This window comes from Nannospalax galili, unplaced genomic scaffold, assembly GCF_000622305.1.
Source record: "Nannospalax galili isolate Female #2095 unplaced genomic scaffold, S.galili_v1.0 scaffold1124, whole genome shotgun sequence".
NCBI classification, from domain to species: Eukaryota; Metazoa; Chordata; class Mammalia; order Rodentia; family Spalacidae; genus Nannospalax; species Nannospalax galili.
Genome location: NW_008351693.1, coordinates 424,846 through 452,267, shown reverse-complemented (window position 1 = coordinate 452,267; position 27,422 = coordinate 424,846). Strand labels below are relative to the sequence as shown.

The following is a 27,422-nucleotide window of genomic DNA, read 5'->3' as shown; positions in this document are numbered from 1 at the left end:
ATTTTATGTGTATGAGTGTTCTCCCTGCATGTGTGTAAGTGTATCTGTGTCGTGCAATGCCCATGGAGGACAGAAGAGGGCACTTGATCCCCTGGAACTGGAGTTACGGACAGCTGTTAGTTGGCATGTGGGTGCTGGGATTCGAACCCAGGTCTTCTACAAGAACAGCCAGCATTCTTAACCACTGAACATCTCTCCAGCCCCAGAAATGCACATTGTGTTGTCATTATTGATCTAAAAGGTCTTTCAAAATGATTTTATTGGGGGCTGAAGAGATGGCTCAGTGGTTAAGAGCACTGGTTACTCTTGGGGAGGACCCGAGTTCAGTTCCCAGCACCCACATGGCAGCTAACAACTGTCCATAACTCCAGTTCTAGGGAATTAGATGCTCTCTTCTGACCTTCTTGGGCATTGCACGACACAGGTGCACTTACATACATGCAGGCAATACACTCATATATGTAAAATAAAAATATAAACTTACAAAAATATAATACACAATATAATTTGTTTTTCATTCCATCAGAATTATATGTCCATTTAAACACTCGGCTACAAGGAAACAGCCAAGAAAAGGTGCCTTGGAGTCCTGGCTTCACATGTTTTTATGAGCACTTGGATCAGAAAAGACCCATTCAGGTCTGAGATAGAAATTTGTAAAGGAAACACAGAACTTTTTCTGTCAATACAGTGTGAGTAACCAGAAGTTTCTTTGTTAAAGGACAATCTGAACAAAATAAGTCAGAAAAACCCTTCCCACAGGAAATCTATATCCCTCCCTTCCTTCTTTTCCTCCTTTCTTCCTGGGTATCATGTAGACCCCAGACTGGCCTGGAATTCACAATGTAGCAAAGGCTGGCCTTGAACTCCAGATCCTCCTGTCTCTCTCTCTTGAGTATACTCACATCTAGCTGGAATTTTTTCTTCTATAATCACAACTTTAATATATACATATGAGATTTTCATTAGAAAAAAAGAGCCAGATATATGAAATAGTCCTTATTAAAAAACGCTTTTCTTAATCTCTTAGGGTCATCTTGCCTTATGCCTTTTTTCCCCATCAATTCTTATGGAATCGTTCCAAGGCAGTCAACCTAGTTTCCACAGTAATAACTTCTCATTTCATCAGCTCATGTACTTTTAAATTAAATCACATAATTAGAGTGAAAGATGTAACCGCCATAAGAAGGTTTGGGGAGAAACACAGCTGGCCCTTGGTGACATGCAGTTCAACGGCAGAAGCAACCAGACCCCCACAAGATGACTGTTCTGTGCCCACAGTGTCTATGGCAGGCAGGTGTGTCCCTCCACCTCCTGCGTAGAGTGGGGAACCCTTGTGAGTGCAGTGAATTTGCAAGTTGGGACTGGTTACTAGTCTCTATAGTTTGAACCATGTCTTCCCTAATTCAACCCGAGAGGCCTTGTGTGCATTCATTCATGTGAGCTGATGAATTTAGGGCTTGGTCTGGCTACCCAGACATGCTTAGGCAAGCCATACCCCAAATTAGGCCAGTCTGTCAACATTCAAAAGCTTCAAAACATTCCCAAAACATGAAACCTGTCATCTCCCTCCCTGCTGTGAGCAGGATCACATTGCCTGTTTTCATGTAGAAACAAGTTGACTTATGTCCCTGAACTCTCAGATCATGGAGAAACCTATGGGCTATGTCCTTAGTGGTGATGCCTCTGAAGGCTGGGCCCAACCAGAGCTTAAACTTTAACTTCTGTTTTGGTGCCACCACGTGGTTGATTTGGACATGACACGTTCTAAGAAAAAGATGGGTTTGAAGACATGATTAAAAAAATTGTGTGATGATGGAATTTGGGGCAGCAACACATCTGCATGATACTTGGTGATGGGTACATATCATTATGCCATTACCCCAACCCATAGGACATATCACACCAAGGGTGGGTCCCAGTGTCAGCTGTGGACTCTGGGTGACAGAGTTGAACTAGTATGGATTCCCTGCTCTTATGGGGAGATACTGATGATGGGGAGGGTGTGGGGTATCAAGGAGTTTATGGAGGAAATTTCCGTACTTTCTACTCATTTTTCCATGAACCTCAAGCAGATCTAGAAGGACTTATTATTAAAAACATTTTATTTATTATTTTTATTTTATGTGTATGAGCATATCGCCTGTATGTATGTAAGTGCACCCATGCTGCGCAATGCCTGTGGATGTCAGAAGAGGGCGTTGGATCCTGGAACTGGAGTTACGATTGCTTATTAGCTGCCATGTGAGTTCTGGGAACTGAACCTGGTCTTCTGCAAGAGCAGCCAGTGCTCTTAACCACTGAGCCATCTCTCCAGCCCCAGAACTTATTAATAAGCAGTCTTCTGCTTTACATAATTTTCCCTTCTACAGTCTGGTGTTGTGAGGAGGAGTGAGATAAGATAGAGTCATTGTTCTGGTTTTATTTCTATTGCTGTGATGAAATTCCCTGACAGAAAGCACCTTAGGGGAGGAAAAGTTTATTTTAGTTCAAATTTCAGGTTCCAATCCATCATAGCAGGAAAGTCAAGGCGGCAGGAACTGGAAACAGCTAGTCACATCATATCCACAGGTGCAGAGAGAGAATGCATGCACACTGCTGATGACTTAGCTCGCTCTCTCTGCACTTGTATGATTCCGGACCCAAGCCCAGGGAATGGTGCCACCACTTTTAGTCTGGGTTTTTCCCACATCAATGAGCATAATGAAGACAGTCCCCCTAGACACGCCCACAGGCCAAGCTGATCCAGACAGTCCCTCACTGGGACTCTCTTCCCAGGCCATTCTACAGTGTGCCAAGTTGACAATTAAAACTAACCATCACAGACGTTATCTTGGCCATCTCAGTTTGTAGAGGGCTGACCGAGCCTTTCTGAAGCTCCACTCCAGAGTCTGGGTTCTTAGCTTTGTAAATACCAGAACCTTCTATTTGCTCTGCAATGAATGCAGAGTTGTTTGATTTTCCAGGGGTGTATCATGCTCACAAAATCACGGGAGACACTTGCTGACAATTCGGAATGCTCATGTATACTTTGCAGTTACACATTTGTAAATAGTGCTATCCAAAACACGTGTTAACTGAGCAGTTTATTTTCTATTCTATAAGAGAAAGTTTGGGAAGGGCGTTGGATCCTGGAACTGGAGTTACGATTGCTTATTAGCTGCCATGTGAGTTCTGGGAACTGAACCTGGTCTTCTGCAAGAGCAGCCAGTGCTCTTAACCACTGAGCCATCTCTCCAGCCCCAGAACTTATTAATAAGCAGTCTTCTGCTTTACATAATTTTCCCTTCTACAGTCTGGTGTTGTGAGGAGGAGTGAGATAAGATAGAGTCATTGTTCTGGTTTTATTTCTATTGCTGTGATGAAATTCCCTGACAGAAAGCACCTTAGGGGAGGAAAGGTTTATTTTAGTTCAAATTTCAGGTTCCAATCCATCATAGCAGGAAAGTCAAGGCGGCAGGAACTGGAAACAGCTAGTCACATCATATCCACAGGTGCAGAGAGAGAATGCATGCACACTGCTGATGACTTAGCTCGCTCTCTCTGCACTTGTATGATTCCGGACCCAAGCCCAGGGAATGGTGCCACCACTTTTAGTCTGGGTTTTTCCCACATCAATGAGCATAATGAAGACAGTCCCCCTAGACATGCCCACAGGCCAAGCTGATCCAGACAGTCCCTCACTGGGACTCTCTTCCCAGGCCATTCTACAGTGTGCCAAGTTGACAATTAAAACTAACCATCACAGACGTTATCTTGGCCATCTCAGTTTGTAGAGGGCTGACCGAGCCTTTCTGAAGCTCCACTCCAGAGTCTGGGTTCTTAGCTTTGTAAATACCAGAACCTTCTATTTGCTCTGCAATGAATGCAGAGTTGTTTGATTTTCCAGGGGTGTATCATGCTCACAAAATCACGGGAGACACTTGCTGACAATTCGGAATGCTCATGTATACTTTGCAGTTACACATTTGTAAATAGTGCTATCCAAAACACGTGTTAACTGAGCAGTTTATTTTCTATTCTATAAGAGAAAGTTTGGGAAGACAAGTTATGTTGAGTAGGTTGGCATGTGTGTGTGTCTATACAATTTAGTGCGTGGTGAAACCCAGGTGGTACTGATGATGGTGGTGTGTGTGTGTGCTGTGGAGTGTATGCTGAAATCACAGTGGGGTGGTGTGTGCATGTGTGAGTGCGGCATGTTTGTGAGTGCTATTTTGGATGACATGGTGAAATTGCAGCAGTGTGCTGTGGGTGCGCACATGTTCTATTTAGTGGTTTGTACCATTAAGCCGAGCCTGTCTTTTCTGCTTTTGCGATGTACAGGACCCTGGGCCGAGGATTCGCCTGTGGCCAAGTGCTGCTAATGACAGACTGACCTGTTCTTTCCCCTTGGTACTCTTTTTGGAACTCTCTTCTGAGCAGCTGAGAATCCTTCCTTCCCTGGGGACATGGGGTAACAGGCAAGCCAGTGCCCTGGGCTGGCTAGTGCAGCTTTTTAGTCTTCTGAGAACCTGTTTAGTCACCATGACTAGCATTTGAGCTCTGCCTAACCTCATCAGCCACCATTTGTAGGATCTTTTCCCAAGGGGAACCAGCCTACTCACTCATCATAGGGTGACTTTTTCCACTTCTATTCTCAGAGGGAAACTTGTGTTTTAGATCTGTCCCTGAAATCAGGTTAAAATGAATGTGTAAGATCCTGAAACACATTGGCCTAGATTTTCAGTAAGAAAACAGTCCTTGCCTGAAGACGGGACTCAGTCTAGGATCTTCCCAAGAATGCATCCGTGTGTGCCTTGCAGATCCAGAGCTTGGCTCAGATCTCTCTCCCTGCTTGCATTTAGCAGCCTGCTTGTGGTTCTTGTCTGCAAGCTTGGCTGTTTCCTTGGTGATACTCTCCCTGAAGCTTGCCCTAGACTGCAGCCACACAGAGTCCTCTGTCAAGGGGACTTAGACATATTTGCAGCATTATTAGTTGGCAGCCTGTATTTATTTGGAATTGGAGTTCTTTTGCTTTTACCAGTGTGTTATTTTTTTACAAGTTGGGCTTAGTTGCCTAAACTAAAAAAAAAAAACAAAACAAAAAACAAACAAACAAAACCCCCCCAGGAAATTCATAGGAACCCCTGAATATCAAGTTTCTTTGCCAAACAGTGAATCTGGTTAAGCAGGGACTCTGTTCCTGTAGGGCATATGTTCCTGCAGAGGTCTAGGTGGGTCCACCCCTTCCAGTTATGCTCCTCCCTTTCACTCAATTATGTTGCTGCTTAGAATGAATGCATCACAAAATGACTCTTGGTGCATTGCGAAAGAAAAAATAAATCCCATTCAAGACAAGCACAGGGCTGGAGTGGCCTCTCTTCAGCTCGTTCCTGGTAACTGGGGAGTTCCTTCTTTGAATGGCTCAAGAGTTTTCCTTTATGACCCTGCCCTTCAGTGTGCCACCTTTGAATTAATTCTTTGAGCTTCTTATTGGTGTGTAGTTGGGCAAAGCATGAAGACATTGGGATCCTAAGACCTGGTTTTAGTAATCCTCCTGCCTCAGTTCTCCAGTGCTGGGATTGTAGGGATGAGCCACCATACATGGCAAGACTTGGTTTTGAATCCTACCTCCACAAAGTTTAATTCTTTTATTTATAAATGAGGTTGATAACAGGCCTGTCACCAGAGTTCTCTTGGGGTCTCTTGCATGGTCAGACAAACCATATAATATTTTTTTATGTGAATTTATTATGGTTTATGCCCTAGGGTAGGAAGGGGATAAATGGGGGAACTTACACAGAGAAGCACTCTTGTGTCCGGCTCAGAGCCCGCCACTTCAGATGCTCTTGAGGCCACCCATAGTCTCCGTTGACTTTCGCCCATGCATCTTGGGCCCTCAGTCTCGTCCCAGGTGGGTAAATGCCCCCTCTTGCTTCCACGCGGTGAGGTGTCGGGGCCATCTTTCTCTCCACGCCGGCGGTGCATTCCCACTTGGCTTCCTTCCCAAGATGTGGCAGAAAACCCCTCCGCAGACCATCCTCCGCACCTGGGAGACAAGGCCTCACAGGCCAGCCTGTGTACATGTATTGTATACATAAAGCTTCAAGGAGGGCTTAGTACCTGAATAATAAACCACATGTAGCTTTTCCACTTCTTCATGAGGGATGAAGCCCAGCTGAGATTTCTTGGCTGCTTTCTGGCTTCTCAGAACCCTTTGCCCTCAGAATAAAGCCAACTCTTTCATTGTTTCTTTCTTTTAGCCTCCAACCTCCCTCCCATTCTCTCCTAGACACTCCCGTCTGAGAATGATGCAAGGCAGGTAGGTGGGTTTGTTTCAGGGAGTTCTGTAAGAAGGCATAGCCTTTTAAATCTCTGTCATAATCATATATTGTTTTATGATGGACATTACCTTGTCTTTCTCAGCAACCTGATGGTTCTTTCTGAATACGTACCTTTTCCTGTTTGGTATGTTTCCAGAAATTGGACCAAGGTCAAAAGCTGGAAAGACAGCAACAGAAAAAATTGGGACTTCGAGAGGTACTCTTCGCCTGAGATCAAAGGGTCCTGCCACAGTGGAAGAAATGGTATGTTAAATGCACTCAGTTCCCACTCTGCCTGGAGATGTACAGACAGTCATGCTTTTTAGGGCCAGGGATAAAGGTACAATCACCAGGTTAAGTAAAAGCCACTCGCTGGTATCAAAGCCTCTGCTTTTCATTCATTATCTCCTTACGAAGTATGAAAATCACCGAAGGCATTTTGGTGGAAAATACAGAGACACCGTGAAGGAGGCGGGCTTGTGATCTGTGGTGTTCTTCATCTCCTGTGGACCACTTTGTCTAGACTTGTCTGCGGACATCTGGCCAATCTAAAGATTTAAAATAAGTCAACAAAACAGAGCTAGGAGTAGACTCAATTATGGAGACTGTGGTAATGACGTCCAGGCTCCTGTGGAAATATTGTCGTCATCTCTGACTTTTTTCATGCCCTACACTCTGTCCGCCATCTATCACTCTTTCTGCAGTATGCGAGCCTCCAACTTGCCTCTCGGAGTCCAGGTACTGTCATCTTACCCCGGAGGCTGCAGTTATTGACTCGGTCTCTCTGTGCTCTTTCCCCTCTTTCCTTCTGTGCTGGACAGCAGCTGGAATATGCTTTAGAGACAGGAGTGAGAGGAGGTCATTTACCTTTCTGTCCACAACCCTCCAGGGGTTTCCTGTGTCACAGTCACCACCTTTCCCAGCTCCCCCTGCTTTAGCCAGATGGGTCTCCTCCTCGTCCCCACCATCTCCCAGTGTTTCCCTCGCTCAGGGTCCTGGTGCTGCTGTTACCTTGACCTGCCTGGCTTATCCCCTGGCCTCTGTCAGGTTTCTGCCTGTGTATCACCTTACCTCAAAAGCCTTTTCTGAATAGCCTGTCGAGTTGTCCTTCTGTTCTCTCTACCTCGCCTACTTCTCAAACCTTCAATTTCTTCAAAGTAGTAAATACCTCTGGACTCATTATGTCTTTATTTTGTTTAATCTTATCTGCTATTAACTTTTCCTCACAAACCTTGTGCACCTAGAATGGCATTTCTTGTGTCAGAGGAACTCAAGTTTTTGCAGCATTAATGAATTATCAATGGGTTTATTTTAGCTTGAGAAAAGCAAGGGTTTCACATTTTGACTGACTGTGTCTATCCAAAGACCAGGGTTTGAGTAGAAGACAGAAGAAGAGATGGATGGAGGAAGAAATGGGGAAAGAAGAGACCAGCAGGGGGTCAGGTGGCAGTCATCAGAATGGGCAGGGGCACTAAGCAGGTTTATTCCCTGCAGTGAGGACAGCAGGTGTTGAAGGTAACCCAGAGGCCAAGGGGAGGTTGGGAAGACACCTGAGACTTGGAGCTCCTAAGGGCAGCACCTAGGCACTGGGCCCTCCCAGTCTCTCTGTGTGTAAGCTACCCCCACATCCCCAGGGCCCTTCTAGTCTGTGTGTGAATGTCTAAGATCTCCAGGCACTGGGCCCTCCCAATTGCCCTGTGTGAATGTTGCCCTTAGACTTCCCAGGCACTGGGCCCTCTCAGTCTCTCTGTGTGTAAGCTGCCCCCAGATCCCCAGGCACTTGGCTATTCCAGTCTCTGTGTGTGAACACTGCCCACAGATATCCAGGTTTGTAGAACAGAGGATGATTCAGGTGATCAGTTAGGAAACAGTTTGTCAAGTGGGTCCCCAGAGCTTGTTAGACGATAGTACACAGGGCCAGTCATGGGCTGGTTTGTTAGAGCAAGTACTTAAAGGCCCACAGGGTCAAAGCTGTCCTTGGGACTATATTTGAATCACTTAGAGTGCTGTGCATTTTGAGGAACCCAGAAGACTGTGAGTCAGATACCCTGGCCCAAGGGGAATGAAATGATTGATTTGGAGGCTGTATAAGTTACCTGTCTTGTGCTGGGACAGAATACATGACAAAAGAAACTTAGGGGAAGAAGGGTTTATTTTAGTTCCAGAGATCCAGCCCATCATGGTGGTGAAGGCGTGGTGGCAGGAGCTGGAGGCAGTCGGTCACAGTATACCCCTGGTCAGGAAGCAGAGAGATGGGTCCTGGTCCTCAGGCTTTCTTTTAATTCACTCTGGGACTTCAGCTCATGGAATGATGCCACCCACAGTTAGGGCAGGACTTCCTATGTCAGTTAACTTAATCTAGAACCTCCCTCATAGATATGCCCAAGGATTTGTTTCCATGGTGATTCAACATCCCATCAAGCTGGCAAAGTTAACCAGTACAGAGGCAAATGGCAGCTAAGAGACTCGGTAGGGCCGAAGTGTTTTGAAAAAGTGCTATGCTGAGTTCTATGCAAAACCACAGGGCAGGAACATCTAGTGGCTTTCCCTACGGCTTCTACTGTTTCCTTTGCACATAACACTGCCTGGCACATTGCTGAAGACTATCACTGTATCTTGCATCAGCAAACAAGCCTCAGCAAAAGACAAGTCTGTAAGAAGCTGGTCCTGTGTTCTGCTGGAGGCTGTGAGGGAGAAATGGGCACTTGACACAGAAGAAGCAGGGTGTGCTGGGCACCTCCATGTCCTGTGGGGCGAGTGTCATCATCTAATAGTTAACACAGCTAATAAATGTTTGTTAAACACCTGCTATATGTGAGTTGCTACAGCAGGAAAGGGTAACTTGAGATCTGTCTGGGAAGCTAGGAGTTATTCAAAGACAAACATGTAAACATCCATCCGTTTACATAGCCCTCTTAATTAAATAGGTCAATTAATATTAGCTTATAGGAAAGGAAGAAGCTTGTTTGATGTTAACATTAAAGTTGGTACAAATCGCTTGCAATCTAGTTTCAAACACGGAAGGATTAAAAGGAGTTGAAACGTGGCACAAATTCAGAAAGCTGTGGTCAATGCTCCACACAGACCTCATTTTTATTCATTGTGATTGTTGAGCCTAGCACAGTTTACGTGCTGACTATACAAAGGTGAGTAAGGACCTTGTTCCTTCTAGAAAGGAAGAGAAAGGAATTGACAGAGCCCTTAGGAACCAGTGGGGCGGGGCTGAAGAATGTCTGGGACACTGCCCCAAGAAGAGGCTGATCAACTATTGTCAGGGACCAGGAGAGGAAAGAAGTTAGTGAGAGGTTCCCTCCAGAAATGACCTAGTTGGTACAAGTGAGAGATGTGTTGTGGTGTGAAATAATGATGGGCATGAGGTGGGTGTAGCCCACATGTGAGACTGGAGTGTGGGCTGCTGCAAGTGCCTTGTGGGTGGTGATGAGGCTGGAGGAAAGGGGCAGGTAGGATGTGAAAGGCCCTGGAGTTAACTGGGGATCCATTTATAATTGTGGGGGCAGCAACAACATCAGTTTTGTGTTTTAGAAAAAGTCCTTGTTTCCAAGGGGTGGCTTGTCGAATAGGATGGATTTGAGGTAGGGGCAAAGGAGGAAACCTCTGCCCATGAGGATGAGGACTGAAGCAGAATGCAGATGGGAGGAGGCGATAGGCCCAGAACTATGCCAGAAGCCAGTGTTCACATGTTGGTGGCCGTTTGTGTATGGAGGACTGACACCTGGTACCACAGCTCGCACTGCGGCTGGGTAGATACAGAGGTTAGGGGCTGAGTTACCGGGTGTGATTGCTCACTTTACGGGGAAGTCAAATGCACTGCAGTGGAGGATGAGCAATCTGTCTTGTCTTACTGTTCTTAAGTTTAATTCTCGTAACTACACTTGGGCTGGGGATGTAGCTCAGTGGTGGGATGCTTGCCTACAATGCACAGACCTTGGGTTTGATCCCAACAGAGCATACACACTCCTGGTCACTCTTTGCCCACTCATGTACACATACACCTTACCCACACACACATACATAACCACACGCACATACATGCACTCACACATGCACACAAGCACTCTGAAACTCACACAAACACACAGAAACACTGATATTAACACTCCACATACACTTACACTGACACACAGTCACACAGAAACTCATAGGCCCCGTACACATTCACACGACTCCTACATTCCACACACTCACCCTTACACACACACACACACACACACACACACACACACACACACACTCAGAGTTTGGATAGCCTGGCTTATCCTGGCCTGTCCAATAAAGACTAAAACCTTTTAGTGGCACTCAGGCCTCTTGTGTTCTAGTCATACGTGTCACTGTCTTGTCCAGGTCAAGGGTCTTCTTATGGTATGTAGAACATGCCAGGCTTTTCTATCAGACTTTGCAAGCCCACACAGGCTTTGCATGTCTGTTGCTTCTACCCAGAGTGCCTCTTTCTCACTTGTCTGACCGCTCGTCATCTCTGAAAATACAGTTAAGTCACTTTTTTCTGAAGACTTACTTCTCTGACTCTTAGAAATATAAGATTTGTGCTTCTGTACCTTTTTACACCCTTTAAAACTACTGGGTGGTCATTTTACATCTTTCCCCTCATATAGCTAGTTAGCCACTTGGGAACTGTGTTCCTGGCTTTTCTTTTTTTAAATCCATTAATGCTGACACTGTAATTAAGTACTTACTGTATTGATTTATTTTTAGCTATACAGCACATTCCAGTATTTGCCCACTAAAATGAGCTGAGGGGTAGCACCGTGAGCCAGCTCTGTCTCACATTTCCCCCACATCCCGACCATCAGGAGATTGCATCATAGAAATACAATACCTTATCTCCCTCTTCTTTGTTAAAGCCCTCCGAAGCCAAAGCAAAGGCGATTGAAAAAGTTGATGATCTTCTTGAACTGTACATGGGAATTCGAGATATTGAATTAGGTAAGTCTATACTGTTAATGATTATTTATGTTTTTTTAAACATTGATAACCAGTTATACTTTTCAAAATAAAAGATTTGTGGAGTGATAAAAAAGGAACGTAAAAATAGTAAAGAATAAAAAAAGAAGATCTGGCCTTTCCCAGTTGTTAGTTGTGAGTTGTTAGTGCTAAGTCAACTTCTAAAAGTTTAGTTAGTTCTTAATCTCTGCACTGTGAATAATGCCTCCTTTATCCTGTTCTATAGATTAAAAACGCATATGAAATAAACATATAAGAGATGCATATGTACGGTTTTCTTATTTGATGCCATATGCATGTTGGTTAAATTCTGTATTAAGGATCCATTAAGAGCCGTTAAGATGTCAAGGTCTTCACTTATCAACTTGAACTCTGCCAGTAGCAAATGTTGAAAACCAAAACCCCTAATTCCAACTGTACTAGGGGAAAAAAGAAAAGGTAGAAATTTTTGGTTTTTATAACTGAAAAGTTCAGAGATAGATCTTGTCTTCAGGCATGGATAGATCTGGAACTTTAGGGGTTAGATGGCAGATGGGTGGCTGTCTCTGTGTGATGTGATGCAGGGTCAAGATAACAAACAACAGACTCTATTAAGAAGAGAGAAAGTAGAAAAACACTGGAAATCCACGAAGGGAGCAATAGGACAGCTGAAAGGAATGGGGGAGCCGAAGGGCGACGCAGCAAAATCGGGCTGTGCTTCCCTGGTTGTGGTCGGGGAGCTGAGGCTTCATTCCGAAGGCAAGCCAGGTGGCCCAGGAAAAGCCCATGGCCCCAAACACAGCTAGGGGTTTTGGTGAGACAGTGAATCCTTAGGCATGATGGGTCAACAGTTGAAGAGGATCCATTTTGTCTTTTCTCTGTGTCTCAGAGGGCTGTGTCTGGGTGCCATCCGAGAGAGAACCTGTTGTTCAAAGTTGAGCTGTCCTGGAGGCCTGAGACTGAGAGCAATCACAAGTCAGTGTCACAAGTGACAGGGGAGAGAGAGCAGGTGGACAAGAGAGGACCTGATTCCCCCCCCCCGCTGCATCTGTTTTCCTTAAAAATATTTTATTATTTTTATTTTATGTCTATTAATGTATTGCCTGCATGTGTGTAAATGCACCCGTGTCATGCAATGCCCATGGAGGTCAAAAGAGGGCGTTAGATCCCTTGGAACTGGAGTTGCAGATAGTTGTTAGCTGCCATGTGGGTGCTGGGAATTGAACTTGGGTCCTCTGCAAGAGCAGCCAGAGCTCTTAACTGTTGAGCCACCTCTCCAGCCCCTGCATCTGTTTTCTTAAAGCTGCAGATCCATGATCCAACAGCCAGGGAGCATGCAGTCGATCTGTCACAGCCCCTGGGTGAGATACAGCCACAGGAAACAGTCAGTTGTGGAGACAGGGAGGGCTAGATGCTGACGAGCTGGTGGCAGAAGGCTCAGCCCAGACAAGTAATGTGGACAAGAGACTTGATGTCACCCTCAGTGGTTAGGAGCTGGCTTCATCCCCTGAGAGTGACTTTGGAGTCATCAGTCTCTGGAGCCACCTGAGTGCTGTGAAGCTCACAGCCACAGGGACTGAGATCATTTAAGCTCCAGTGAACATGTCACCTGTGCCACCTCGCCCTTCCCTGCGCGGTGTTTAATGCCTAATGAAGGTTTAATGCAGATCTGCCCTTACAGATCTCAGAGCCCTGTTTACTTCTCTCACTTCTAACACAGTTGGGAGATACTCCCTCCAGCTGGAACAGTAGCTTCCCAGAGTTTGGGGAGCTTGGGAGGCCCTGCCTGCCCCGCGGACTGCAAAGCTGCGCGTAGCCACCAGAGGCCCCTCATACTCAAAGAAGCTGGGGAAGTGAAGACAGGTCTGTGGACAGGTGACACTTGCGCAGGTGGAGTGTTGGGAGCCCTTCCATTCTCCGCTTTTCTGTTTCCACTCGTCTCCACATCTTTGTTGAATTGTTAAAACAAGTTTGAAGATCCTAATTAGGTTTCATTTACAATTTTAGAAGTGTGTTACACTTCGTTTTATAAAATACAGTGAGAGTTCTGATGAGCAGAGGAGGTTGGCTGCATAGACAGGAAAGGGCTTAAAGAAAGTGGAAACAAATATGGAAAGCAACTGGTCATTTCAGGATTACTTGCCCTGTGACACGGAATCAGAAGGGACTGCCTCGTCATGCCAGCTAAACATGGTGTATCTGGGGACTTGGCTACCACCTCTCTCCCTTCATGTCTTGAAGGTCAGATTAAAAACTTAGCTTTACTGGGATGTTAGAACTTCATCATGAGTGACTGCAGTTTGGTTTGGTCTGAGAACTTAGTATAAAGATCTCAACCCAAACCACTGGCCTCTTGTCCATATTTTTTAATTAAAAAATTTTAAATTTATTTATTTTATCTTATGTGTGTGAGTGTTATGCCTACATGTATGTAAGTGCTCCCATGTCATGCAGTACCCATGGAGGACAGAAGAGGGCTGTCCCCTAGAACTGGGTTATGGATGGTTGTTACCTGCCATATGAGTGGTGGGATTCAAACCCACATCTTCTGCAAGAACAGCCAATTCTCTTAACCATTGAACCATCTCTCCAGCCCCAACTCCTGTCCATTTTATTAACAGAATTTATCCTTATTTTTTTCTTGCCTGCTCAGAATGCTTATAATAAAATACCTATACTTGGCTGTATAGATGAGGTCAGTACATTAAAAAAAAAAAAAGATGCTCTGTCTCTTGCTCCTTGAACTAAAGCATTTGATTTGCATTGTAGGTGCTTTGCGCCATGCACACAGTTAAAGCCAAGGCCATCCTGTGTGGGTGGAGTGGCTTGCCTGATCGCCCCAGTTCTTTTGCATTTGGAAAAATACTGGGATTGGGATACATGACCTGGGATCATGACAGTTATGCTAACATGTGTGGAAATAAGTGTAAAGAAGATTTGGAGAGGAAGTGCTCTTAAGTGCAGACTAACTAGGTAGTATTTGTTTGTTTACTTCTAGGTAGTAATTTTTGGAGAAGTACAGTTCGTCTCTGCTTAATGTTGAGGAGCTATAAACAGTATACCTATATAAACATCATAAGAGTCAAGTCCATTCCTGGACTTTGAGCTTGAATTTAGGAGAACCCCAGTTTCAAAGGTGGGAATTTAGGATGGTCTTCAACTTTAGAACTTAATTTTGGGTATGGAACTCATAGTTATACAAATTGAAAATAGTTTTACCTTTTTGTTATTAAAAATACACATATGTACAGCATTGGATGACAATGTAAATAATTATGAGTGAATTTAAAAAACAATTCTTTAAGAACAAATTTTCTCTTACACTCAGAAATTTAGGGTATTAAATATTCTCAATAATTCCCCCAAATTACTAGCAGGTCCTTGTCAGTTTAATTAAGCATCTGCAGCAAATTCATCTGATTAACAGGAAGTTGGTATCATCGTGTATGATTAGCAGTGTGACCAGTCACTTAGAGGGTAAAGTGTAAGGAAATTATTTGAAGAATGTCAGCCACTGTTAAATTAGCAATTTCTGTCATTAGCATGAAATATAATTCACAAACGTGAGACTAATTTAACAGACAAATGAATACATTTACTTCTGTGTATTCCCAGTACCTCTTGACTTTCAGAAAATGTTATTTCTTAATTCAGATTATATTGTCATTGCATTATTTTGAAGTTGCTAATGTTAGAAAAAATTTTAAGATGGTAATGAAATACCTTAAACAATGGAGCCAGGGCTGTATCTCGGTGGTAGAACATTCATTAGCATGTGCAAGACCCCAGATTCCATCCTCAGGACACCCCCACCAAAAAAACCCTCAAAACAGGCTAACTAAGCCTCCTAAACCACAAGAAAACATTATCCTTAAAAACAATTAGGATATATTTGTTATTTGAGAATTGAAAATAATTCAAAATAATTTTTGTCTTCAGGAACTTGCTTGTGTTAGACAAATGATTAACCACCCAATTTCAAAGAGTTTTGTGGGCTGTAGCTCTGAGGATGATCGGGCTTCAGTGGTTGTAAAGCTAAGCTGTGAGATGTGAATTTTCAACTAGCCAAGTCAACACAGTTCATCTTGAGATATTATCCATGAAGAACAGCAGCAGGAGCAGCGACTACAAAGCAAGATTCTGGAAGCTGTTGACCCCATGAATAGGTTTATCTCAGTGACAAGTTGTGTCATATGTTTCTTAAACATTTAAGGCAACTAAGTTGTCTATAGATATACAGTGTTCTCTGACACCAGTGTAGAATTTTGGAGTAATTCTGGCAGTTTCAGAATTTAAGAAAAATAATTTATTAAGAAGTCAAGAAATGTGTGGAAAGGCAATTCAAACGATGGTTCCTAAGTCATTTTTCCCCTGTAAAACCTTCTGTGCTGATTAAAACATGCAGGTCAGTGAGGTTTCTGTAGTGAGGGACATACTGACGTACTTCTTCCTATGGTCAAGGCAGAACAAAGCACTAAACAAAGAGTCATCCTAAGCAGAGGCCAATGAAGTTTGAATAGATTTTCATTAAAAAGTTGTAGAGGTAGAACACCCACCTGGCTAGCATACCTGAGACTCTGAGTTGGATTCCCAGCATGTGACCCCCCCTTCGTCTCTCTTTCCCCCTCTCCCTGTCTCTTTCTGTCTCTGTCTCTTTCACACACACAGAAAATGAAAAGTAAAAAGAGGATATATATTCGAACACACATTCATATATGAAAATTTTAAGTCATGAGTTAATTTTTATATCTAAAATTTCTGCTCAAACATAAAAAAACTTAATTGAAACTGTATGTTGGTCGATACCACCCAAATAGTCTTGTCTTAGTAATGTGAACATAGTTCTGTGTAGTAATGCACAAGGATATTCTCAGAATGGCCATGAGAGGTCAGCACTTAGCTGCAATAGATGCTATTAAGAAAAAAACCCACTAGGGGAAGATTTTTTTTTCAGACTCTTTAAATATCATTATAGTATATTGAGGTTCTATTATAGTCACCACGTAAATGTCATTTATGAGGTCTTTTATGCTAATGTGATATAGCTTTCTAGGAAGTCCTTCACATTGCTAAGAAGCTTATTAGGTTTTTCTCTTAAAGATAGCAACCTTTTATCAAAGAAATGGATGGTGAGATAGATTAGTGGGCTGAGGTGCTTGTTGCCAAGCCCGGCACCCTGAATTGGATCCCCAGGACCCATGGAAAGGTGGAAGAAGAGAAGTGACTCTAGAAAGTTGTCCTATGACCTTCACATGTGTGCCATGGTATGCACATATCTATATAGGTATACACACAATGTAAAAATATAGTTATACTTTTTAAAATATTTTATTTATTGTTTTTATTTTATGTGTATGCGTGTATTGCCTGCATGTAGGTAAGTGTACCCGTGTTGTGCAATGCCCGCAGAGGACAGAAGAGGGCATTGGATCCCCTGGAACTGGAGTTATGGACAGTTGTTAGTGGGCTTGTCGGTGCTAGGATTGGAACCCGGGTCTTCTGCAAGAACAGTCGATGTTCTTAACCATCAAGCCATCTCTCCAGCCCCTAAAATATAGTTATACTATTTATTCTTTAAGAATGTTTAATAATTTTGCTTATACTTTATGAAACAGCAGAAGCTGATAATGTTTGTTGTCAGTGCCTAGTCTATTCATTTTTTTTTAATTAAAAAACTTTTTTTTTGAGACAAGGTCTCATGTAGTCCATGTTCACCTTGAACTGAGTATGTAGCCAAAGATAGCCTTGAACTCCTGATCCTCCTGCCTCAAATGCTGGGATTACAGGCTTACACCACCATGCCTGGTTACATAAAATAAATTTGTTAAAAAATATAATATTTGGGGCTGGAGAGATGGCTTAGTGGTTAAGAGCACTGGCTGTTCTTGCAGAGGACTCAGGTTCAATTCCCAGCACCCACTTGACAACTAACAATCATCTTTAACTCCAATTCCAGGGGAATCTGACACCCTTTTCTGAACTCTGTGGGCAATGCACAGCATGGGTGCACTTGTATACATGTAGGCAATACACTCATATACAAAAATAAAAATATTTTAAAATCGTATTAGTCAGGGTTCTCCAAAGAAACAGAACCAGCAGAATGAATATATATATATATATCATATATTTCATATATGCGTAGAGAGTATTTTGATCATATTCATCCTCCCCCTCCTCCTAACCCGTCCCATATCTACCCCCACCCCTACCTCCCTTCCAAGTTCAAGTTGCTCTATTCTTAACTTCTCTTTGAATCTGTCTAGAAAATCGCTGGGTTTTGAAAGACCTGTACATCATGGCATTACTATGTCATTTCCAACACAATGTGATGAAGCTTCCTGAGCCGAGTAGTCCAAAGTCCACTGGGTGTTTATTTCTGGCAGTAGGGGAAATACGCACGAGATGAGGCCAGTGCAGAGCAATGGTGAATATGCAGTGGGATCTTGGATATTCTGCATGGGGAGTTCAGGGAGGAAGGGTTTACTTTGCTCCTGGTTTCAAGGTTCTGTTGGCGGTTGCTTGGCCTTGTGTGTTGAGTAGAACATCGTGGCAGAGGAAGTCTGTGAAGAGGAGGCTGTCACTTTGTGGTGGACAGGAAGCAGAGAGAATAAGGGGCCAGGGACAAGATACCCTGAAGGTCCAGCCCCAGACCCTCACAAAATAGTGTCATCAGTTGGGGACCAAGTTCCCCACACATGAGTCTTTTTAAGGGACCCTTTACATCCAAACCATAGCAGATCTTTTTACCCCAAATGTTGCCCAGGGACCAGTATCATCTGAGACTTGGAAATGAACACTATCATGCCTTCCTGTAGAGTCATGGTGCTGGAACTTGCATTTTGTTTAGACTCCAGGTGATTTGTTTGCACATTTCAGTATGAGAAGCACCTGCAGATGGGTTTAGGGAATTCAGATATAACTTCATTTGTGGGCAAAGGATTTCAGGAAGGAGAAAGCCCTGATGGAGGGAAAGAATTTTGATGGTGGAGCTGGTACCAGGAAGAGGTTGTGGGCAAAGGTAGGAGGATCAAGGATGATATGCTGAGTAGTGAGATTTGTGCTTCCATACCACTCACACACACACACACACACACACACACACACACACACACACAAATTTTTTACTCTGATGATTTTAGTACCTACTTTTCATTTGTGTTACTTTTTTTTTCTTTTTGAGACAGGGTCTCCCTGCAGCCCCAGCTGTCCTGGAACTCACTATGTAGATCAGACTGGCCTTGAACTCACAGAGATTCGCCTGCCTCTGCCTTCCAAGTGCTGGGACTACAGGCATGCGCAACCAGGCCTGGCTGTGTTAGTTACTTTTATCATTGTTGTGACAAAGCAACTTAAAGAAAGAAGGATTCTTTTGGCTCTAGTTGGAGATACAGTCTGTCACTGTGGCAGGAGCTTGGGGTGTCTAGGGACAATGCATCCACAGGCAGGAAGCAGATAATGAACACTGAGCCTAAGCTTGATTTCTCCTTTTAATCCGTCTGGGCCTTCATCCAATGGAATTCTGTCACCCACAGTTAGGATGGACTGTCCCACCTTCATCTAGTCTAGAAACTCCTGCACAAGCATGCTCAGACGAGTGTCTGCAGGTGACTCTTGATCCTGTCAAGTTGACAATCAATATAAGTCATCGCACCGTTCATTCATCCAAAAATCTGAAATTTAGAATGTTCAAAAAATTGGAAGCTTTTGATTGCCAAGATAATTCTGCAAGTGGGAAGTTCTCCACCTGACATCATGTGGTAGATAGTAACCAAAGAGCAGGCAGTTATAAACTGCCTTTCAGTGACGTGCAACACTTTTGTGAAACAGTGAGTTTTGTGTTGTCTTTGGTCCCATCTCCCAGGATGTATGTAGAGCTATTCTAAAATCAGAAATACTCTCAATTCCAAGCATTTTGGGTAAAGAATACCCAACCTGCATATTTTGCATACTTAAAATTTATGTATTTTGCATATTTACAATTCCAGCTGCATAAATTCATTCCCGCTTTTTCCTTTCCCCTGATTAATTCTTCCTCAACAGTTACAGACCTGATTCCCATGATTCTTAATGTGTGTGTTTGAGCCATAGATGCCTCTGCATGTCGCCAGTCTCTCATTCCTGTACTCCCACATCTCTGCCCGCCTCCCCAAAATCTGTGCTCTCCCACCACAGGCCAGGCTACCTTATCACCAGAGCTTTGATCCTTGAACCAGGTCACCCATTCTTCCCCATTCTGTTCTGACTGGTGCCTTTCTCTGATCAGATAGATCCCTTCTTCTCCTCCTCCCAGTCTGCCTTACAGTGGTACTGAACTCTCAGGAAGAAGAATAGCTCTTTTATGCTTGTAAGAGTGGATTTAGGGGCTGTAGAGATGGCTCAGAGGTTAAGAGCACTGGCTGTGATTACAGAGGATTGGGATTCAGTTCCCAGCACCCACATGGTGGCTAACAACCATCTGTGACTCCATTTCCGGGGAAGCTGACACCCCCTTCTGGCCTCCATGGGCACTGCATGCATGTGGTACTCTTAGATACATGCAGGCAAAACATTTATACACATAAAAATAAATAAAAAATTTAAGAGTGGATTTAATGAAAAGACTTGACCTTGTGGCTCATTCAAATTATTTCAGCCTTGACCTGGGAGAACAAGAAAGGCTGGAGCTTTGCTTTTGGGCTTTGATGTTCTCGTTTTTCATGAAGCCTCTTTGTCCAAGCTCCAATTCACACCTATACTGCCTCTTTCTGGTTACTAATGCTTACAGGAGGTTTGTAAAAAATGTAGAGGACACCATGGGCTTCTAGCACCTGGGGCAAGGCCCATGGGAATGTGGACTCCTGGAGGTACTGCTTCCCAGACATAGAATGTAGGGTTCAGGCCATTCCCTAGGAAGACAGACTATGGGAACCATCTTCATGTTCCATCCCAAGTCAGAGAGGTGCCCAGAGGCACTCATCTAGTTGGGAGTTGGGGGTGGGTGAAAGGGTCAGTGTTAGTGACTGTGGGGAGGTGAGGAGTGGTGTGCTCTAGAGGCCTCAGCGAGGTAGCTGTGGGGTTTTCCTTCAGGGTGTCCTCTTCCTCCCATAAGAATACTCGAGGGCTATGAAAAGGGCTCAGTCAGTAAAGTACTTGCCTTCGAAGCATGGGTTTGACCCCTAACATCCATGTAGAAATACCGGATGTGGTATTTCTGGTTTTTAATTCCAGCACTGAGGAAGTGGGAATAGGAGGACCTTTGATCTTGCTGGCCAGCCACCCTAATTGGTGAGCCTCCAGGCCAGTGAGAGACCCAGTCTCAAAAGATGTGGATGGTATTTCAGAGGCTGGCACTTGGAGCTGTGTGCACATGTGCCTCTTCACATGCTCAGATGCCCCTCCTCCCCAGAGAACACTCGAGATTCCCAAGTGGCCTCTAAAGCTGGAGACAGGGCAGTGGTGAGGGCTATATCTCTGATAAATGGGGCTGACTACTGAAACCTATCTTTGCTCCCTTGGTGAATGAGAGTCGGTGGGCATCTTATTATTTTAGTTTGTACTTGAAATATATGAAACATGTGCATGCAACTTTTGGGTAAGTAATTGTCCTGGTGCTGTTCTTATTAGTCCTTTAATGCCAGTTTATGGGTCATTAATTTTTAAAAACCATTGTTGGCAGCTACCACCATGTATGAAGCTGGAAAGGACAAAAACAATCCGGATGAATTTGCTGTGGCGCTTGACGAGACTCTAGGAGACTTCGCCTTTCCAGATGAGTTTGTCTTTGATGTGTGGGGAGCCATTGGTGATGCCAAAAATGGAAGATGATGGTGTGGACCATGCACATGGAGGAATGAACCAGGTTTCTTTCAAAAGAAGCCTTCAAAGAACTCTTTTGGATACCTTTATGAACTCTGGTTTAGTTTTATGTGTATGAGATACATTCTTTAAAGTATGATTTTGATTTCTGGATACTTTTTTAATACAGTTGCTTATGTAGTATACTCAAGATGAATTAGTTAAAATACGATCCATTTTAATATTTGTTCAAAAGCTTTTAAAAATAATTTAAAAGGAGCCAGGCATGGTGGTGCATGCCTTTAATCCCAGCACTTGGGAGGCAGAGACAGGCAGATCTCTGTGAGTTCAAGGCCAGCCTGGTCTACATAGTGAGTTCCAGGACAGCTGGGGCTACAGGGAGACCTGTCTCAAAAAGACCAAGAAAAGAATACTAATAATAATTTAAAAGGAATAGTTTCACACAGGTCGTTTTGCTCCCTGTTAACACTCATGCTTTGTTTTCCACATTAAATACTTGATTACAACAACTTTGTAGTTTTTCTTTAACATTGTAATATAATGGAAATTAAGATTGGAGTTTAACTTACCTCATAACATCTTCATTCTGTTATATTAATTTTGAAAGGATATATTCAGAAAATGAAATGTAAATTATGGTCACATAGCTCTAGAGTTTTTATTTTTTAATTCTTTTATTTCGATTTTTTGACTGATTGTTTTTTAATGTGTATGAGTGTTTTGCTTGCATGTATATAAGTTCACTCATGTCATGCAATACCTGCAGATGCCAAAAGAGGACATTGGATCCCCTAGAACTGGAGTTACTCAAGGTTGTTAGATCCATGTGGGGCTGGGATCTGAACCTGGGTCCTCACAAAGGGCAGTCAGTGCTCTTAACCACTGAACCGTGTCTCTAGCCCCCAAGAAGCATTTTTTTTTAAAAAAAAATAAGGGCAGACCTATTGTTTTCTGTGACATTCTTTCTTTGTAAAACAAAGATTGATATTGATGTTTCTTTGTTGATTTTTTTTGTAGTTGCCCTTAAAATTTGTTGTTGAAATTTAGTGTGAGTGTGTGTGTGTGTGTGTGTGTGTGTGTGTGTGCGCGCACAGGGTGAAAGTGGCAAGTAGGTAGAACCACTTTTGCTTGCTTTTATTTTCAGTCCACAAAGTATTGTTTTTCTGCCCATATCTGCTTTCCTGATGCCTTTTGTAACCCTCCAGGGGGAGGGTTTATATTCTTTGTAGCATTTTTTTTTCTTTTGAAACATATTTACTCAGAAAATAGCTGTGTTTGAGATGCTTTCTTTGGTGGTGGTGGGCGTTAAAACACCAATCCTTTTTAGCCTCCTAAACTTCAGAAGAGAGGTTATCAGAAATTGACTTATCCCCAGTGGAAATGTAGGAGGAAGGGAGAGTGGGAAAATGTGTGTTAGTCTGTTATTTCAGAGTTCCAGCACACTTCCTCTAAACCTTACTTTATTGAGAAAATTGAAGGGAAATGACAGGCTGTCACTCTTAGTTGACATTTCACTGATGTAACTGAAATGGAAATGAAGGGCTCCAACACAGATCGCTTAATAAGGCAGAACATGCTGTGAGCAAGCATTCTTTACAGCGTTGGATGAGCGGCACTGGGCTCTGCGGCAGTAATCAGAAGTAATAACTGAGGAAAATGTGTTCTGGGAAAACAGAAGTAATGCCCCTTTCCTGCTGGGTTAATGTGTAGATAGTGCATTGTTTCCTAGCAAGACTTCACTTTTACTGCCGTCCGCTCCTCAGCTGTACTCACGAAATTCTTTGTCAAGCTGAACCCCGCACAGAAGCTGCTCAAATCATTCAGTGAAACAATAGAACACAGACTGTTTAATGTTCCATCTGTTATTTGAAAATAGGAATCATCTCAGGTTTTGTTTGTTGGTACCTGTCTCATGAGTTTCTTTTGGAGGCTTCAAAAATACCTAATAAATCTTAGACATGAGAAGAGAGCAGGTGTTTTAGGAACGAGGCAGTCACCTGATGACTTAGGAAGCCCACAGAAAAACTGTAGCTTAAGCAACAAAAAGAATGCAAATGTCTTTTGTCATTAGATGTTAGATTTGAGATGTTTATTGTTTTCATCATTTTTGTGATTTGTGTGAGTCTATGAGTGTGTGTACGCATGTATGTGAGTGTGTGAGTGTAAGTGTGTGTATACATTACGTGAGTGTGGTGTATGTGTTTGGTATGCACACCTGTGTGTGCAGGTGCTGTGCTATGTGCACGCAGAGGTCAGAGGAGGGTGTCAACTGTCCGTATCTCTCTGCTTTGTTCCTTTGGGGCAGGGTCTTTCCTTGAGTTTAGAACTGACATTTTTTGGCTAGGCTGGCAGTTAGCAAGCTCCATGTCACTTTCTGAAATTAGCAAGCAGACAGGCCTTTACTGGATCCTTTGGTGTTGCTTGTCTTTCATCATGGCTAGCAACTTCCCGGTCTCCTGTGGTTACTCTTGCTGGTTCCTGTCTACTATAGATACTCAGCAACATGAACTTCATGTGTCTTCTAAACAGAGCACAGATATCCACCAAAGATGCAAAAGATGGATCATGTAACGGCCCTTTGCTCTCCGAGACATCTGAAAAGGCATGACTTACAGAGCCTTGTTATTATTGTGGTGGAGATAGCAGAGTAGAAAGTACGTTAAGTGTTTTACCCCAGCTTCTGGTAGACAAAGAGGTGGGGACGTTGTGCCTTTCATGTTCCTGACACATGTTGGAGAAATATCAAAGTGGTTATTAGTCTTCAATCCATGAACTGGTTATAAAGGGATTCTAAATTGTGAAGTGCAAAATGGCACTGGTACCTGACAACTTAGTTCTAAGAAATACTCATGGTTATTGCCCACTAGGAGTGTGGAGTTTCAGCAGGGGGTGGCAAGTCTCCCTCCACGAGAGGTGGGCGTAGCCATAGAAACTGCTCAACCAGCAACAAGGGGAGAAAGGAAAACATGTTTCTAAAGGGAGTTTTTAGTAAATATTACACTATTTTGAGTAAATATGACTACATTTGTGCCATATGACAGCATCAAATAGATTCAGATTAAATATTTTACTTTACTGGGAAAACATTTATAATAAAAATAATATACTTTAAAATGCAGTTTTGAATTTATTAATCAAAATTCAAACTTGTAAATTATATTTTGATACTATTCTAGGATAGATTTTCTACTACATACTTGTAGGTGTACAAATTTAATGTAGATCAAAAGGTAAATTATTGGTTAAGCTATAACTTTATAATGCTCTTTTTATTTAAAATATGCCTTCTTACAATAAAAAGTTATTCATGGAAAAAGGGATAGCTATTTTTCTCATCCAAAAGGTTTGGAGATCTCGGCTCTCAGGCTTTCTTGGGTTCCTGGGCTCTTGCCCTGCCCCTGACCTACAGTCCTGACTTCCCTTTCTTGAGACTTCTCTGTGTCCCACTGTCTAGTTCACTTCACCATCTCAGTTTTCAGGCCTGCTTGGGTTGCTGGGATTCTAGCACACCCCAGACCTGTGAGTTCCCCCAGCCTAACCTATCAGCTGGCCTGTTCACCTAGTAGCCATCCAGTCCACCCTGCTGATCCAGGACCATGTGGACTGGAACTTCAACTCCTCAAAACCTGCACTACACCAGAAAATTAGAAAAATCTCATATAAATAAAGTAATGATGATGATGCACCTGAAGGATTTGGAAAACCAGGAACAAACAACACTTGAAAAGGGCAGATGGAAAGAGATAAATAAAATCAAAGCTCAGTGATGATGTAGAAACAAAGAAAACAACACAAAGAATCAATCAAACAGAGTTGGCTCTTTGTAGAGTATCAAAACTGCAAACCTAAATTAACCAAAAGAAAGCAAGAGAGGAGCCAAAATAACACACTCAGAGGTGAAATGGGACATCACAACAGAACCTGGGGAAATCCAGAAAACCATAAGGACATAGCTTGAAAGCTATATTCCACTAAACTGGAAAATCAGTAAGAAATGGATAAATGTATATATATATATATATACACACACACACACACACACATATATATCCTACCAAAGTTAAATCAAATGACATAAACAATTTAAAGAGACCCATAAGAATCAGTGAGGCAAATGTAGTAATTAAAAAGTCTTTCAATTAAAAAAGAGCCCAGGACTAGATGAATACGGTGCAGAAGTCTACCAAAACTCAAGTAAGAACTAATACAAATTCTTCTAAAGTTATTCTGAAAAATAGAAAAGGAAGGAACGCTCCCAAATTCTTTCCATGAAGCAAATATTACTCTGATACCAAAATCAGACAAAGGCCCAAAGGAAAGAGAAAATTATAGGTCAATCTCACGAACATAAATGTAAAAATCCTCAATAAAATACTTGCTAACCAAATGCAAGAACACATCCACAAGATTATCCACCATGATCAAATCAGCTTCATCCCAGAGATTCAGGGATATGTAAATCAATAAATGTATACACCACATAAACAGACTCAAGGACAGAAACCATGTGACCATCTCATTAGATGCAGAAAAGACCTTTTACAAACATCCAAAATTCATTCATGATAAAAGTCATGGAGAACCTAGAACCTAGGCATACAGAGGTCACATTTGAAATATATATATATGTATATATATATATTTTGTCTTTTTGAGACAGGGTCTCCCTGTAGCTCCAGCTTTCCTGGAACTCACTATGAGACCAGGCTGGCTTCGAACTCACAAAGTTTCACCTGCCTCTGCCTCCCAAGTGCTGGGATTAAAGGCATGTGCCACCACGCCCAGCACATTTGAACATTATAAAGCTGGTGTATCACACGCTCACAGTCAACATCGTTCTAAGTGGAGAAAAACTGAAATATTCCCATTAAAATCAGAAACAAGACAAGGGTGTCTTGCTAGAGCAGTAAGACACATGAAGGGGATAAAGGGGATACAAATTGGAAAGGAAGAAGTCAAAGTAGCCTTATTTGTAGAAAATTTGATTCTGTACATAACAGACCCTGAAGACTCCACCAGAAAACTCCTAGAGCTGGTAAACATATTAAGCAAAGTACAGGATATAAAATTAATACGTAAAAATCAGTAGCCTTCTTATACGCTACCAACAAAGACACCAAGTAAGAAGTTAGGGAAACGATCCTATTCACAAGAGCCTCAAAACCCATAAAATGTCATGGAATAAAACTAATCAAGGAAGTAAAGGACTTTACATAATAAAACTTCAAGACACTGAAGAAAGAAATTGAAGATACCAGAAGATGGAAAGACCTCCCAATGTTCATGGATCAGTAGGATTAATAATGTGACCATGGCCATACTACCAAAAACAATCTACAAATTAGTGCAATACCCACTAAAATTCCAACACAATTCTCCACAGAAATTGAAAACATAATCTAAAATTTCATATGTAAACACAACAAAATTATGATAGCCAAAATAATCCTGAGCAATAAAAGAATGCGTGCTGGAGGCATTACCATCCCTCATCTCAAATTATACTACAGAGCCACAGTAATAAAAATGGCATGGAACTGGCATAAAAACAGACACATTGATCAGTGGAATAGAATTCAGGACCCAGATTTAGATCCACGCATTTACAGCTCGCTGATTTTTGACAAAGGGGCCACAAACACACATTGGAGAAAAGACAGCATGTTCAACAAATGGTGCTGGTTAAACTGGATAGTGGCATGTAGAAGAGTGAAACTAGATCCCTATCTCTCATTATACACAAAACTCAACTCCAAATGGATCAAAGACCTCAACATAAGACTCTATTCCTGAATCAGATAGAGGAGAAAGTAGGGAATAAATATACTGGAACTTAAAGGAACAGGAAAGGACTTTCTGAGCAGGACTCCTCAGTCATTAAGGCAAAGGTTGGCAAATAGGACCACATGAAACTAAAAAGCTTCTATACAGCAAAGGACACCATCATTTGAGTGACGATGCAGCCTACAGAATGGAAAAAAAATCTTTACCAGCTATACCTCTGATAGAAGGTTAATATCAAGAATATACAAAGAACCAAAAAAGGTAAACACCAGTAAAACAAACAACCTAATAAAAAATGGGGCAAATAGCCGAACAAGGAATTCTCAAAACTTTGAAATACAAATGGTTGAGAAATCCTAAGAAAATGTTCAATATCTTTAGTTAATATCAGGGGAATGCAAATTAAAACCATTTTGAGATTTCACCTTACCCCACTCAGAATGGCTACAATCCAAAACACAAGCAATGACAAATACTGCTGAGGATGTGGGGAAAGGAGAACTCTTACCAACTGCTAGTGGGAATGCAAACTGTGGGAAGCGAGCACAGCCGAGCCAGCCAAAGATGGAGCCCTGGCTG

At 42.6% G+C, this 27,422-nt stretch overlaps 1 protein-coding gene across 1 annotated transcript in view; it reads left to right on the top strand.

Annotated features, from left to right (window-relative positions):
• Window positions 1-21,366, top strand: part of Gipc2 (GIPC PDZ domain containing family member 2) — an 81,116-nt gene extending 59,750 nt beyond the window's left edge. The window contains exons 4-6 of the mRNA XM_008848633.3: window positions 6,460-6,566; window positions 11,183-11,264; window positions 20,920-21,366. Coding sequence (XP_008846855.1) covers window positions 6,460-6,566; window positions 11,183-11,264; window positions 20,920-21,068 — 338 coding nt within the window. The 3' untranslated portion in view covers window positions 21,069-21,366. The remainder of the gene's footprint in view (window positions 1-6,459; window positions 6,567-11,182; window positions 11,265-20,919) is intronic.
• The last annotated feature ends 6,056 nt before the right edge of the window (window positions 21,367-27,422 follow it).